General features: G+C 42.2%; 1 protein-coding gene across 6 annotated transcripts in view; it reads left to right on the top strand.

Moving 5' to 3' along the window:
- The window catches only part of ANKRD17 (ankyrin repeat domain 17), a 93,757-nt gene that overhangs the window by 46,787 nt on the left and 30,402 nt on the right, over window positions 1–16,568 (top strand). For 4 of the 6 annotated variants that reach the window (XM_064450735.1, XM_064450734.1, XM_064450733.1 and 1 more), the window contains exons 4-15: window positions 428–575; window positions 874–1,021; window positions 2,004–2,237; window positions 4,222–4,316; window positions 8,648–8,885; window positions 9,851–10,042; window positions 10,425–10,534; window positions 11,330–11,417; window positions 12,364–12,491; window positions 12,979–13,122; window positions 13,709–13,811; window positions 15,345–16,100. In XM_064450735.1, coding sequence (XP_064306805.1) covers window positions 428–575; window positions 874–1,021; window positions 2,004–2,237; window positions 4,222–4,316; window positions 8,648–8,885; window positions 9,851–10,042; window positions 10,425–10,534; window positions 11,330–11,417; window positions 12,364–12,491; window positions 12,979–13,122; window positions 13,709–13,811; window positions 15,345–16,100 — 2,384 coding nt within the window. The remainder of the gene's footprint in view (window positions 1–427; window positions 576–873; window positions 1,022–2,003; window positions 2,238–4,221; window positions 4,317–8,647; window positions 8,886–9,850; window positions 10,043–10,424; window positions 10,535–11,329; window positions 11,418–12,363; window positions 12,492–12,978; window positions 13,123–13,708; window positions 13,812–15,344; window positions 16,101–16,568) is intronic. The other 2 variants (XM_064450738.1, XM_064450737.1) reach the window with 1 other exon arrangement.

Genomic DNA, 16,568 nt, shown 5'->3' with positions numbered 1-16,568 from the left:
TAAATGATTACCAAAAACAGTTTTGTGCTTCTGTAGGGCATAACATCGTGCTGCATGTATGGTGCCAAGACAGTAAATCGGGTCCACGGTCAGGTCTTCTCTCCACATGTTTTCGGCTTCAGTAGTATGTAATGCAGAATTTGGTAACCTAAGTGGTCATCCTGCAGATGTTTCTCTTGTAAACTCCTGCTAAAAACTAGTAACAGGCGTGGTTGAGCATGCATGCTACTGAGGTCTCAGAAAACGTCTGTGGAAACCCTCAAGTGTAAACATGGCACCTCTTTAATTAGCAGTTGGCACTTTTTGAAATTGTGTTTCCTTTTTTGTCAACTGCATCCTTGTGGCGGGTTGAATTTCTACTCTGCGCTTCGAGCAAGCATTTCAAGCATAGTCCATTTCCACTTTTAAACGTTTTCTATTTTATTAGCCGCAGCTTGGCAGAGGCTTGTTCAGAAGGAGATGTAAATGCTGTGCGGAAGTTGCTAATTGAAGGACGGAGTGTGAACGAGCATACAGAAGAAGGGGAAAGCCTCCTTTGTTTAGCCTGCTCAGCAGGATATTATGAGCTTGCGCAGGTTGGTTTCCTAGCTGTTCTCAGTATGTGTGTATTGTACAAAAGCAAGTGTTGAATTAATGTATTCCAGCCTTATGCACCTGCAAGGCGGTGTTACGGTAGTGGAAAATGTCAGTTACCTGGTAGATGCAGACTTGTACGTAAACTGAGTGTTGCTCTGCATTCTTTGTGTTTCCTTCTCTGAGTGTTTCTCACAGAAAACTGTGTTGGTGAAGGTGGGGGCTTTGTGTAGCTTTTCAGCCATCTCGACATGCTGAGTTGTCACTTGCCAGTGTTGTTGATGGCCCTTCTGTTCACAGGTTCTCCTGGCGATGCATGCTAATGTGGAGGACCGTGGTATTAAAGGAGACATAACACCTTTAATGGCTGCTGCTAATGGTGGACACGTCAAAATTGTCAAGTTGCTGCTAGCTCACGGGGCTGATGTGAATGCACAGTCATCAACAGGTAAATAAGAGCATTAGAGCTTGTTCTAAACTACTGAAAAGCTGAGATTGGCAGTGTGCAGGGAACTTTGTGTGAAAATTTGGGAAGAATGGCTCTTAGCCAAGCAATGCAGAATGTTTCCTCATGGTTTTACTATTTAGCTTTTGCATTTTATGCATGAAGCTGTAAATGACTGGTTGCGGTCATACAAAGGTGGAAAAGGTCAATTAGTAACCCCCCGTCCCTGCTTTTCCATGGTAGTTTGGTAGGCATTTGTGTTGAAGTGACCAAACTCGGAAATCTTCTTAGTCTGTGTGGCCTCAAAGTGGAGAGACTGTGTGTGGTCAGCACTCGCTGACAAATGGGGTACTGACCCAGGAAAGCTGGGATACCAGAAAACACTTCTTTTGTTTTTTGGTTTTTTTTTTTTTTTTTTTTTTAAAGTCGAGTATTTCTGAGTAGTAAAGCTGCTTTGACCTTCAATTGTTTTCAAGTTATTTTTCATAAAGGAGGATTTTTTTGACTCTCTTGGGCAGTTACATGTTTTTGGTTTTTTTCCACGGAGGTTGTTTTGATTTCCTTGTAAAGACTGTGAGCATTTTTGAATTAGCCTTGTAGGGGTGTTCAAGACTTGATTTAGAAGCAGCAGTTCATTGCGCTCCTTATTTTGAACTTTCCTCTTACAGCGTAGTACATTCTTGCCGATGAACAGGAGAAGGGATGGGTTTTTGTGACGGAAGCTGGGGTTAGTCGGGGTGGAAGTGGGAAGAGAAGCACATCATACAGTCACCAGGCATGTGGAGATCTTGAGTCTGTCAGCACTGAGCTGCTTTGTGCAGTTGCTAGCTTTTTTCCCTGTCCCTAGGTCTTGGTCTGTAGCTTGAAAAAACCCTGTTCCGTAAGGTTGCCAGGTCAAAGTGATGAAATGGAACGTAAGTTGACGTTCCCGGTGTAAAAACGCTATCAATTTCTGTTTTCAAACCTCTTTCTCTTCTGTCTTTAGGCAATACAGCCCTTACATATGCCTGTGCTGGAGGCTACGTTGATGTTGTGAAAGTACTGCTGGAATCGGGCGCTAGTATTGAGGACCATAACGAGAATGGTCACACTCCTCTGATGGAAGCAGGAAGTGCCGGCCACGTGGAAGTGGCCAGAGTGCTGTTAGAGAATGGAGCAGGCATCAATACGCATTCCAATGAATTTAAGGAGAGCGCACTTACGCTGGCTTGCTACAAAGGTATAGTACCACATAGCACACTTGTTACAAAGGTCTAACAAGTGTGGAAAAGTGTGACAGAGTGAAAAGTCTTTTTAAACATGTATTTGTTCAGCCTTGCTGCCCAGGACAAAATTAATTCCAAGGCTGTGAATAAATACTTTCTGATGCTCTAATCCTGGCTCTGATACCACATAACATGTATGTGCCATATGTAGAAATGATGGTCAGTGTGGAGAGTGTAAGTATCAAGATACAAACCTTTTCTATGATGCTTTAAAAGGTTCTCTATTAAATGAGTTAGAAGATGAGGAACTATTATGCTTTATCACAGACTAAGTATGGTAAACTTTCTGTATTGTAGCTATATTATACAAAATATGCCCTGCTCAGATACAGAAAGTAATTACGGACTTAGCACTTGGAAAACATGCAAAATCTAGGGCTTTGCCTTTCAGGTGCCAGTGCTTAGGCAATAGGCCTTTCTTGCCTCCCTTAGAGTATTAGGCAGCTATCTTGCATCACCCAAGCAAGGGATGAAGATGTTTAATTAAGAGGCTAAATGCGTTCACACAGCTGAGCAGTTGCTGTTATAGTCACTTAGGATATGCTTTATTAGAGCTATTAGAGTGGCTCTTGGCATTGCAGAGTAATTGAGAGGAACTTCTGTGGCACCTCACTAGAAGATGGTTGTAGTCTTTCATTTATGTTTCTTTAATCTGCCTTGATAAATCCTTGATTCACTGTTGCTGAACACTCTCATAAGCCACGGGTAATTTTCTTCAGTGGTGGCTGTCAGATCAAAGCCTGTGTTTGAAAGAGGGGAGCGGGACCCCAAAACATTCCCTCCCTGAGAAAATGTGCCTGGGTTCTCAATCCTGAAGGGAGGTCAGAAAGCAGAGATGAAAAACTAGAAGTCTGTGCTTAAGTCAGTTGTTCACTGCAATGTATGGGACAGAAGTGAAGATATTCAGGCTTTTATGTTTTTCACCATATCCATATATGATTTGTCGTCTTTAGTGCATTTCTGTGTTGCTCTAAATCTCATGTTCAGGGCATAAAAATAAGGTCCTGATTTTCTCATGCTGCTTGCTTCCTGTAGTAGAATGACATGTGATATTTGGGACCAAGGAGGTCACTAACTTCTGCCAAATAACGGGGGAAGGGTGAAAAAGCAATGTAGCCCCATACTTGTCCATATCTGTGCTATTCATGGTATTGTGAGGTGGAGTTCTAGTTCTAGGTTTTAGCCGTGGTCATGCTGAGTTACGAAACAGCAGGTTTTTTTTTTTTCCTTTGCCTTGGTTTTATATGCTTGCGTATTGTGTTGGTCACGACTGTGTAGCGAGGTTGGCTGTGCTTGGCACGCGTACAGGACTCAGTGAACTATGGCCATGAATTCATGGAGTGGTTGAGAGCAAATACTTTCAAATAGCTGTTAGCTCTCCTTGTCTTGGGAGGATTCCTATAGATGACCAAACTCCTAAGGGTATGCTTGGAAGCGCGAGGGTCTATCTGCTTCGTGTGTGTTATGCTCTGAGGGTCGGTGTGAGCTCGGGGACTGGTTACAATGTCATTTATAAAAACAGAAACCTAAAACCTTAATATCAAGCAAGTAAAGGAGAAAACCTGACCCCCAACAAAAACCCCAGCTTTCTGAGCTGAACGAAATGCAAATATCTTTGCACCAAAAAAAATAACCCTAGTAAAGCTTCTGGTGGGTGCACTACCCTGCTCTAATGTCACCTCAAGGAACGTATGTAGTGCAGACGTGATTTTAGAAACTAAGTGAATCGGCTTGCGTTTATAGTAACTACATGGTTAAGCTTTTGTGCACATCGAATTTACAGATATGAACATGCCTTTCAAGAGTGTTTCATGGGGTTTTTTTTTGTGTTGTAACATTGCCTTCTATTACCTTTGTTAACGTACGCTAGACTCTTTATGACTTGTGAAATGTGCTTTCTAAAGTCATTTTTATCTGTTAAATGTTTTCTCCATACAGGCCATCTAGAAATGGTGAGATTTCTGCTGGAAGCTGGTGCAGACCAGGAACACAAGACAGATGAAATGCATACTGCTCTCATGGAGGCTTGCATGGTAAGAGATGTGCGGTTCAAGCAGTGAGGTATATGCACTGTCTCTCTGCTACCTGAAGGTGAACAAAGCGATCCGTTTGGTTTCCTTCTGGTACAGAACCTGACTGTGATGTTTTGGTTCTCCTGCGTACTTGATGGCCCTTTGCAGAAGAAATTGGAGGGGGAAATATCTCGTGGAAAAATAGTACTTAGTAAAACAGTAAAATTGAACTCGTTTCTCTCGTGCTGACAAAGCACTTGATTTCTTAGACATTGGCTAAAACTTGCATCACGAGAGCATTAGCCCAAGAGCTCTGTTAACCCATCCCTTGAATAAGTAGGTTTCTGTATGTCCAACTGTACTTACTTAGTTTTCTGAAGCTGCAGGTGTCAGTGAGTAAGGCCGTGCTCATTGTCCCAAAGCAGCTGCCGGAGGCTGAATCTCTCATTGTGTTGCTATGTCACTTGCTTTTTGCTTTTTGCCCTGCTGATAATCATAGAGGACTGGTTTGAAACAGGTATTTTCGTGATCTCAGTTCAGAGAAATGAAGGTCTTGGAGATATAGCCGAAAGTAAAAACACTCATTTATTTGAATAGGACTTTTATTTTTATTTGGTCTGTGTAGTTTTGCAGGCTTCTGGTGAGCAGCTTTGAGTTTACGATGGTAAAATCCTTTATGTGGGAATCTCCGAAATAAATCACTTTTAAGTGGAAGATTCTCAGTGGTTGTTGAAATGCCTTTAACAATTCTGATATGCTAAACAAAGTTGGTGAATATGGTCCTAACCTGGCTGTGGGAGGTATTTAACGTACCTGTGTCATGTTTAAGGAGTTTGTAAGTTAAGTTCTTTCAGTGTAGGTGGTTTAGGTGTGCTTGTGCAACTTGTTTCACTGTGGTTCGCGTAGCCACGTGCTCCTTGAAAACGCAGGATCAGAGCTGTTTGGGAAGCAACTAGGAAATGGAAGGAGAAATTGTTAACTCATTAGTAATAAGAGTGCTTTGATGTTGCCCGTCTGGGGCAATTGTAAAATGACAGCGTGGAGTAGATGACCTTTTTATAAAATTAAGTAAGATTCTGAGAACAACTGTGACTTTCAGATAGTAATTTTTTGCCGTTGAACACAAATATATGTGAAGCTTTCCCTTGAAAAGGTTAGGTATGGATACATTTTAATGCTGGAATGGTATAATTGGTGCCAGACTTGAGATTATTCCAGGCTTTTGTGGTGAAGAAAACTTCCGAAATCAATGTCTTGAGATAGTTTTTCTGTTTGAAGTACTGTTAGGCTTGAACAGCTATGTAGTCTCATACAGCTGCACCTTTTTTTTAAGCACATACCCTATTTGAAATTTATTTCCTACATACTACCTCAGGTAATAGGATTCAATTGGTTTGGCCTTTTCGTTTAGAGATACCTTTGGATGATGGAGTAAATGTGCCCATTAATTCCCTTCATTTCTCCTGAAGAATTATTTCGACTCTGGTACCCCCTCTCAGAGAAGTGAGTGCATTGCCGTGAGTTTATTAACCCTGCACTATACTCAGGCTTGGCAGAGGAAACCTAGCAGGATGAAAAACCTAGCAGGTGTCAGTTTGTGTTCCGAGTACTGAGACCCGTTTGAAACTTCTCTTGCAGGAGAAGTTAAAATGAAACGAAATGGAGCAGAATTAGGCTCCATTTTTAGACACGCATACCCCCCCCCCCCACCCCCCCCCCCCACACACACCCCGGTTCACTTTGTGACCCTGAATTGCAGTAGGCTCTTGTGCGATGCTTACTGCAGAGGTTTCCTCTACTACTTAAGGTACCTAGCTGCAGCATGCCTAGGTAGGTCAGTAGTTTGTTTATGCCTTATGCCAAGGTATTCCAAATCCTTCATCTCAATGTGGAACTTAAACATAAAACTAAAACCTTTTCTCTTAGTTTCCTTTTACCCTCCTCTCTAACGAGATTTCTCGTGGCTGGGCTTTTCACATCATGAGCCTCGCGTAGCATCACATTGTGAATCTGTGGATTCACATAGAGGAGTGCTGCAAATCCTTATTTAGTCTTCCCTTTCCTGAAATAACTGTAATGGTTCTAAAATCAGCCAGTTGTGTCTTTTCAAGGAAGTTAATGGTTTCAGATAGGGGAATCCATTAACAGAAGCCATTAATACTTCTCAAGAAGTCATTAGAAAAAAAAGGCAAGAAGATAAACAGGACTTCAGCTGTTATCGCACTTGGAAATCTTAATAGATTAGCCATATAAACATCATGGGTGCTGTCCTCGCAGCGAGTTCCCTGGAGGGTGATGATAAAATTATCTCATGCAGTGTTGCGGTAGCTTTCTCATCAGGGTGGCTGTTTGACAGATCAGACTGCAAAGGCAGGGAAAACTGGTGTTTCGTGGAGTAAGCCTTCTTCACCTTGCTACAGTTATTGCTCTTCAGTAAGCAGAAGAAAACTATCTTATCTAGAATAGCATTGAACTTGAATATACGCTGCAGAACTGTTAATCTGTGGCATAGTGCTTCCATAAAAGCCAGTGAGACTTTAAACCTTGTCCTGCAAGGTGTTAGGGAAGACTTCTGATGGAGAGCTTTTTTTGTAGACAGCAGTTAACACTGGTTTAATGGAAATGAGTTGTTGGACAATGTGACTTGCCTTGTGGGAGCAAAAAGCAGGTTTGTCTAGTTTGCACTTCCTCTTACTCAGGTAACCTGATCTTCACAGTGAGGGTTGACTGCAGATTGCCCACAGGGGTTGATCTTCAAAATACACCTGGTGCGCTTGTGCGGATGGGTCAGACAACTTTTTGTGATCTAATAGCAGTTACGAGGCTTTTTCTAGCTCTTGTAGAAGGGCTGAAAAGCACCGCCCCATTGCAAGGTTTGTTAAAGCAAGGTTAAAATTTGTGTGGTTAAATACCAGCAGTTCTTCTCAAGGCGCTTGGCCCATATAAGAACCTTTGAAGTATACCTTTACACTGCTGTTTGCTGTACTTGTGAATCAGGGATCATTAGTGAGCCGTCTTGCCAGAGCCTGATGGTTGAGGCACTGTCTCTGCATGTCCCTGAGGAAAGATGCTTTGTGGAGTCTTGTTGGAAAATTTTCCCTAGAATAGTATTGTCATTTCATACAAAAGGTGAATATGTCCTAGTTAATGGCCTAGATAATTTTCTGAGAGGAAATCGTGTCTTGCTCCCTATAGATGTTGGAAGAAGGTATAAAACACTGAAGAAAATTAAGTGTAAAAATGCCAGATGTAGTTTCGCATTTTGTCTGGAAAAGAGCGTTTCGGCGTTGTGGTTTCTAACTTAGCGAGGATGGCAAGAGCTGCGATTTGCTGCCTCTTACTAGTTAATCTGAGGTCAAGATGTACTTACTTGGTTCAGTGACAACCTTGGGGGATAGCCTTGTGTTCCTGGTAAGCCGCCAGTTTTTCTGTGCGGCCCTCCTGTGTTTTGTAAGCCGGACCTCTTCCCGTGACGGTTACTCCAAGTTGGAATGATGGCAATTTCCTCACGGCAAAAACCAGTTTGGAGAGTTTGTGCTGTTGTTGGACTGCAGTGACCAAGCTGGCCTCTGCTCCTGTCTAAACAAGAGCAGAGTTGAATGGCAGTTGGATACATCACTGTCAGGCCTCCAGAGTAAACATGTAGCTGAAAAGCCACTTCAAATAGTTCCTGCGTTTATGGCACACTAAAATGATGACTAAGATCATATGCTCAAATATTTTCTTTGTTTCTAAAGGAAGAAATCAAACTTGAGAGTTACGTTTCGGTAAAACGAGTTTGACAGCATGATAATGGTGTCTGGAAAACCTTGCCAAGATCCTGCCAAGGGAAGGCTGTAGTTCAGGTGGCTCCTGTGATGTATGAGGAACCCCTGACAAATGGCTTTGTTTTGGTTTTTCTCTTGGAGGGTGAAAGTAAGTCCTGCCTCTGCTATTAAATTGAGCAGTGAAATGGTTTTACGTTGTTTTTTGCCCCTAACTAAGCTGACCTCAAACACTTGAACTTCAGTCTGGTAGGAAGAAGGTGACCAGCTTGTTACTTACACCATCGGCAGGAAGGTTTGATGTGTGATTCACAAGGTTTGTAGTTTTGAATTGAACATATTAAGTAAAACATGCCTGAAGTTTGTTCGGGTGCCTATTTAATAGTACATCTTTAGCCTTTATCCAAATACTTAAAAAAACATAGAGGACAACTATTAAGCAAGTTTCATTAGATTTTTGGACTTCTTTACTCGTTGCTTTCTGTGTCTTTTGAGGGAATTTGAGTGGGTGGCTACTTAAACCTTTGGAGAAGAGGAGCAGTTTTTCTGTTTTGATGTTTCTTTGATCTTGGTTTTTTTAATTCCTAGGATGGCCATGTGGAAGTGGCAAGACTACTTCTTGACAGCGGGGCTCAGGTGAACATGCCTGCTGACTCTTTTGAGTCTCCATTGACTTTGGCAGCCTGTGGCGGGCATGTCGAATTGGCAGCTTTGTTAATTGAACGTGGAGCTAACTTGGAAGAGGTGAATGATGAAGGGTACACACCGCTAATGGAAGCAGCTAGAGAAGGCCATGAAGAGATGGTGGCACTGTTACTTGGTCAAGGTAACTATTGCAGTGTCTTCAGAGGGCTGTAATGCAATAGGCATCCGCATATGTTGGGGGTGAGCTAAGTTACTGTAACTTCTGTTTCCTTCTTCAACAGCTTATGACTCCCTTCACCCTTTTTGCAGCAGTTGGTGGGGATTGTCTGTTTGTTTTTTGGTGGTGGTTTTTTTTTTTCCCAAGCAAAATGTAGGATCATAGAATCATTTAGGTTGGGAAAGTCCTGTAAGACCATCAACCCAGCACTGCCGAGCCCACCGCTAAACCATGCCCCTAAGCGCCACATCTATGTGACTTCTAAATACTTCCTGGGATGGTGACTCAACCGCTGCCCTGGACAGCCTGTTCCCACACTTGACAAACCTTTCAGTGAAGAAACTCTTCGTATCCAATGTGAATCTCCCTTGGCACAACTTGATACCATTTCCTCTTGTCCTATTGCTTGTTCCCTGGGAGAAGAGACCAACCCGCACCTCGCTACAACCTCCTTTCAGGAAGTAGTGGAGAGCGATAAGGTCTCCCCTCAGCCTCCTCTTCTCCAGACTAAACAGCCCCAACTCCCTCAGCCACTCCTCATCAGACTTGTGCTCTAGCTCTCTACTCATTTAATTTGTAAATGGTCATTCTGAATTGTTTTTCAGAACAGGATTGTGTTTTTCAGACAGACGCCAAATAGTGAACAGCGAACGTGGGTAACTTGCCCTCTGCATGATGGCCTTGGCCTGTCTTGAGACGGTGTTGTTGCTGAAAAGCTGTAGAGAGTGCTTTGAGGTCCTCAGAGGGATTTCCAAAGTAGTTAACTAAAGTTGAAATATTTTAGTTAGATACACTCTGACTTCAGAAGAAAATTTCTGCAGCTCTCAAAATGAGATATGTAATAAGAAGATGCCTTGTGCATCAGGAAACAGCTTTGTTGCTGGTACTGGTTTCAGTAACTAGTGTTTTCTGATGTGTTTGGTTTTAAGGAGCGAACATCAATGCTCAAACAGAGGAGACGCAAGAAACCGCATTAACTCTGGCTTGCTGTGGAGGTTTTTTGGAGGTTGCCGATTTTCTTATTAAAGCAGGAGCTGACATAGAACTTGGTTGTTCCACACCTTTGATGGAGGCTGCTCAAGAGGGTCATTTGGAGCTCGTTAAATATTTGTTAGCTGCAGGTAGGCAGTAATTTTGTTACCACTTTTGTAGAGACTGAATGTAACTTAAAGACAAAACAGTGTTTTTCTCATATTAACTACTTTTTCATTAGCAGCTTCTTGAAGTTGACTGCAAAGGTTTGTGGAACTTAAGTAATGGACTAGTTGGACCCTAATTTAGCTTTTGATTGTTAAGTTGATGTAAACTTGCTTGGAACGGAACTTCTAGCTTATGTTTATATTTTAAATGCCTCTAGAGTATGATTAAGTTGTCAATCTGATAGACGTCGGATTGAAGGGGGACATTAAAAATTCGCTATCTGATCTGGTAAAGGTTATGACGACTTGCCTATTTTCTGTAATGAACTTCATAAAGCTTACATGCTTGTTATTACTGCTTCAGGGGCAAATGTGCATGCAACAACGGCAACAGGTGACACAGCACTGACATATGCCTGTGAAAATGGCCATACTGATGTAGCAGATGTGTTACTTCAGGCAGGCGCAGATCTGGTAAGTGATTACCTTCTTAAATTTAATTAGGAAATAAAATTACAAATGATGGTGGCAGGGTTTTTTGGTCCTTTGTTTATTGCTGAAAACTTAAGGAATTTGATGTTAATTGTTACAGTTGTATTCAAATTAACTTTTAACCTTTTTCTTTTAAGTAAGTGAGAGTTGGTGATGCTTTTCTAATGGATTTTAGGCTGTTCAGTTACCTGAAAGTGCTTAGGTCAGTCACAGTGCTTTGGCGATTGAATGGCTTGGAAATGCTTTAGACATCAAGGTTGCTTGTACAGAAGAATAGGGGATTTTGTTCTTCTGTCATGTGCAGTCCTGAATGGTGTCGAGCTGATTATGGGTTTGTACTTGTACCTGCAAATTTGTTCTATTCTTTATGCAGCAAACAGTGGTAGTTCTTTCTGATGTGATCTGTTTGGTGTACTGTCATGGAATTAAGATGATGGGGGTAAACTGATGCTATTTACATTTCAGTAGGCTTGTACACCAGTATGTTATCAAAAAGTAAAGTTAAGCGTGACAGAATGTAATTTATTTAACTAAAATGTCCACCATGTGCTTTCGTGCTTCTTGTCTGGGAGTCTCCGACCTGTGCAAAGGTAGGTAGATGGTTTCATCTGCCTGCAAAATATGTTCGGTTCAAACGTGACACAGATTATTGTCTGTAGTTTGAAACACTACAAAGGGCTCTTCCAGTCCGGTGTCTTTCCGTTCAAGAAAACAAAAGGCTGAATTGCTTCCTTTCACGTGTAAAAATTTTGAATTGTAATTCTTTATCTGCTCTAGGAGCATGAATCAGAAGGCGGAAGAACTCCTCTCATGAAAGCTGCAAGGGCAGGTCATGTTTGCACTGTTCAGTTCTTGATTAGCAAAGGTAAGAGCGTGAAAGGTTTTGGTTTTCCTTCTGCTAGAAATAATGGGAAGTAAAGAACAAACATGTCAATACTAGTGTAACTTCCTTGATTAGCTTCCAATATTTTAACTGAAGTGGGCCATTGATTCTCAAACTAGGCGAATAATGATCACCTCTGATTTCTGGTGAGATTAGTGGGAACTGCAATTACTTCTAAAACTAGTTCTATGCCTGTCTTTAATTCTTAGTGAAAGCAGCAACAGTAGTACTGGTTACTGGGTGTCTCTGTGCTCCTGGGGCAGCTCCTGAGCACTGTCTTTTCAGAAGTTTTAACTCCAAGTTTGTTTCAGAGTTCTGATCATCACTTGCGTGATGTTGTCAGAACTGTGAGATCCAGCCTTACATCACTGCTGAATGCATAGAGTTGATAGAGAGCTGGGAGTTGCTGTTTCCTCTCTCTTGAGCTGATACGAGAAAAATCCATGAGTACCTTCTCTGTAGGGAGCCAGACCGGTGTCTAAAGCTTCCACTGTGATGCAGTTTTCCCTGTGTAGATTGTAAAGGAAGGAGGCAGAGCTGCAATTAATCATATGCTTGGTGGTGCTAAGATGCGTGGATCCATGTGCTGGATCTTAGCATTTGGCTCTCTGGCACAATTATAGCCCGGGCACGATTACTGGTAAATTTAAAAGCAATAGGTTGATCTCTTATATAATGTTCCTTACATACAGTGCAGCCATTGGAACAGTGAGTTTGGAGTGCTAGTCACATAGGGTTGTTTTTTGTGACATGTTAAATGGTCTTCTGATGATAATAACATTTGACTGTTCAATTTAACAGTTGTAAGACTGCAGCCATGGCGAACTAGGTTTTCATATTTAAGAAGAAAGTTAACTTCCTGCCTCTTTTGGTAGAGGAGAAGTGGTTGGAGTAATCTTAAATAATTTCTCCCCCTCTGTTTTTGAAGGAGCAAATGTGAACAGGACCACAGCTAACAACGATCATACAGTGTTGTCGCTGGCCTGTGCTGGAGGTCATCTGGCGGTTGTGGAGTTACTCCTAGCTCATGGTGCTGATCCCACGCATAGACTGAAGGTTTGTGGCTCAACTACCTTATTTTCCTCTGAGGCGGTCTTCCATTAATCTTAAACCCAATGACACCCAAGCGAATTTGCTCTCTTGGTATTCTCTGCAACTACCCAACGTGGCACGATTTAAAGAGGAGTAAGGTACAAGAGGTGGTATTTCCACAAGCAGGCATTATGCTCATGAAAATGTTTATAGAAGTTGGAGTTAGGAGTGAGTGCAGGTCTATTACCATGAATGTAAAGGCTGCCCTCCAGTTACAAGATTATAACTGTGGAAGAGGAAGGAAAATTTTTACAAGTCCTTTTTTTTAATTATTATTTTATTTTAAATACTAAGAGAGTCCTTAAGTTTAGCTATTATGACCTTACAGCAGACTGAATGAATATTTATTAAAGCCCTCTTAATAGATACTGTATCGTGTCTTCCAAAACACTTCAGTGTTGTCATGTTTTGATGATGCTGGTTTGTAATACTGTGATTTTTCCCTCATTAGGATGGATCAACTATGTTAATAGAGGCAGCAAAAGGTGGTCACACCAGCGTGGTTTGTTACCTTCTAGATTACCCAAACAACTTGCTTTCTGCTCCTCCACCTGATGCTACTCAGCTGACCCCACCATCCCATGATTTAAATAGGGTAAGATTTAACGGCCGGCTATCTGTGGGGCTTTTTTGTGTTTCTTCTTGCAGCTTACTCAAGAGGTTAAAGATGAGAGAAGAGTCAGTCATGCCACTTCGTGAACTACTGAGCTGTAGGTGATCGTGCTGCAGATAGCTTTGAGCTATCGTGAAAATGGTGAAGGCGCTTTGGGTGTCACTGTGTAGTGCTTTCATCATAGTTCTTATTGCTCTATAAATATTATTGGAAAAAAATGCTGAGGAAAATAAAAAAGCCCAGCAAGTGAAAAGGCCTGCTTTGATGAGGCTGTTCAGAATTATGTTTGTAGCCCATTGTGGCTTGTATTTGCTTTACTATAGCGTAGTGCTGTACCATGCTGAGGCGAGTATTGTTTGGCAAGTAATTTTTTAAGTTAAAAATGCAAAGTACGTCAAAGTCAGATGATCTCAAATTGTTAACTGTTGAACTCGGCATATTAAAAGCGTATTATATGTTATTAGTCACCATTGAAGTCTGCTTTTCTAACAGGTTTTGTTTACCTTCTATTGAATTATAACTAGATTAGAGTATGAGAAAAGTAATCTGTTAGTATCCGACATTTTAGGCTCCTCGTGTACCAGTGCAGGCGCTGCCCATGGTCGTCCCACCCCAGGAGCCTGACAAACCCCCTGCTAATGTCGCCACAACCCTTCCCATCAGAAATAAAGGTCAGTCTTAGTTCTGGAGCTTATTTTCTAAATATCCTTCCTAGGTAGAAGATAGAGGGTTGCACTTCTAGCAGAGTAGTTCCTATGAAGAGCGTTTATGGATTCAGTCAAGGAAACGACAATTTTTTTTTTTTTAAGGGTTTGCTTATCGGCCAAATACGAAGCATCAGTCATCTAACCCTGTAATCATTAAGCGTCAAGAAATCTGCCTAAATAAATACGTTAAAATACAGTATAGTCTGACATACTGGACTAATGCAAAACGTCACCCAGCAGCCTATATAAATTGGATAATGAAGTTGTAAAAACAATGTTAATCTCCATACCGTAGCTGATTTGGTAACTCGCGTTTACTTAGGATAGCAGTCTTGGAGTGGGTTTGACTAATTTGACTGAAGGCGGAATTTCTTGTGCTATAAAATATTTAGTCTGATGTGGCTCAGCTCCTCCTAGGACTAAATTTGCATCTATTTTGATATCGCCATTTTGACACTTAACGCTTTCTGTACTTCAGAATTCTCTTCCAAAACGATTTTTATCGAGGATCAGCAATAGTGCAAGTACAGGCGTGCATGTCATAAAATTAATACTGTGTGTACACTTGTATTGTTCTGGAAATACAGCGAGGATGACTGGAAGAAACTGGGCACCTCCACTGACTCAGATCCTGAGTTTTGATTTGCCTTTCGCCCTTCAAAATTAACTGATTGTTGCTTCTCCAACCGGTATGGCAGACCATGTCAGCTGTGTTACTGTGGACTTCTTCATAAAAGATGAATTGGATTAGTCCATCGCTCGTCCTTACAGGAAGGCTGAAATATTTGCCTTGCCTGGGCAGAGAGCTGAGTTTTGACAGAGGCAAAATCATCTCTGCTATGGATAAAATGTAGTGGCTAAACATACCCTGTTAGATCACGTTAAATATAAATGACTATCCTGGGTTCTAACGCTGTTTGTCAACTGAGCAAAGCTGGATACCTGTAGTGAAAGGGTTCAGTAGTCCTAGAGAGTGTAGCGCTTCCTAAAATGAACCGAGTTTTTCACAAAACTGGTGGCCTAGAGCAAGTCACCTGTCCCTCGAGATGTTTTTGCATCACCTTTGCTGTGCTTTCAGGGCTGAAACCATATGATTGTGTCTTAACACGATACCAGACGCAAAACATCAAGTAAAGAGACCCTTCCTTTTTGTTTCCATGTATCTTGTAGCACCACTTGGTAACAGCGGCTCTTGAGACAATGGCTTCATTTGGCAAAAGCAAAACAATTATAGGAGTAAATATGTCAACGCAGCGCAGGGGTATTTGGAATGTTTGCGCAGTAATCTGTACTGTTAAATTGCAATCTGACTGCTGTATTAAAATTGCTAGCGACAGATACGGTTTTCTTTGAGGGCCTTACAGTACACGCTGACCTTCTGTGGGTGCTGTGTTTTGGTGCATAACCGGCCATTTAGCATCCCAACAGTAGCTCTATAATGAGGATGCCATTCATATGCACTTCCATTGGTTCTGAGGGGGTTTCTTTTTCACACAGCTGCTTCTAAACAAAAGTCCAGCAGTCATTTGCCAGCAAACAACCAGGATGTACAGGGTTACATCACCAATCAGTCTCCAGAGAGCATTGTAGAAGAGGCTCAGGGCAAGTTGACAGAGCTGGAGCAGAGGATAAAAGAAGCCATAGAGAAGAACGCTCAGCTGCAGTCCCTGGAATTGGCACACGCTGACCAGCTCACCAAAGAGAAGATTGAGGAGCTGAACAAAACGAGAGAGGAACAAATTCAGAAGAAACAAAAGATTTTGGAGGAACTGCAGAAAGTGGAGCGAGAGTTACAGCTGAAAACTCAGCAGCAGCTAAAAAAGCAATATCTAGAGGTGAAAGCGCAAAGAATTCAGCTCCAGCAGCAGCAGCAGCAACAGTCTTGCCAGCATCTGGGACTACTGACTCCTGTTGGGGTAGGAGAACAACTCTCAGAGGGAGACTATGCACGATTACAGCAAGTGGACCCCATCTTGCTTAAAGATGATCCTCAGCAAGCTGCTGCGCAGACGGGTTTTGCACCAATTCAGCCTCTGGCGATGCCACAAGCTTTGCCTCTGGCAGCAGGTTCCTTACCTCCAGGGTCCATCGCAAATCTTACAGAACTGCAAGGTGTTATAGTTGGACAGCCAGTATTGGGCCAAGCACAACTAGCAGGGCTGGGGCAAGGAATACTGACAGAAACACAGCAAGGGTTAATGGTAGCCAGCCCTGCTCAGACGCTCAATGACACGCTGGATGACATCATGGCAGGTGGGTTTATATTGTTATGAGCAGGTATAATATTTGCTTGACCAGCTGAGGGTATGTCCACTTCTTTATATGTGCGTGTGTGTGTGTTTGTGTATTCCCGCTAGCTCTACAGCAAGTACCCCTAGCCTACTGATCCCTGTCTTGAGGAGTTGGGAAAATAGTGTTAACTTTTCAATTTGCAGGGTTGCCTTTCCTTTTGTTGAGCTAACTGGTGCTTGTTTGTCAGGTTGGTATGTCAGAAGTGGCATCTTTAACTAATTGTCTGGCGGGGGGACACGCTAGGGCCTTACAGCTCTGTTCCGGCCTCTTGTAGCACAGGAACGTCATCTTGATGATACTGGCTAGAACTTTGGACTAGCTAACCGAGAACTGACTTGGAGCACCCAGAACAGGCTGCGAGCAACTATAGCACCACAGCAAGCCTATAACATGTAAGAAACCTTTAGGCTTGCCTTTTGAATTTAAGCT

Source organism: Phalacrocorax carbo, chromosome 4 (genome assembly GCF_963921805.1).
Source record: "Phalacrocorax carbo chromosome 4, bPhaCar2.1, whole genome shotgun sequence".
NCBI classification, from domain to species: Eukaryota; Metazoa; Chordata; class Aves; order Suliformes; family Phalacrocoracidae; genus Phalacrocorax; species Phalacrocorax carbo.
The sequence above is the reverse complement of the archived record's forward strand: the minus strand, read 5'-3'. Positions and strand labels throughout refer to the sequence as shown.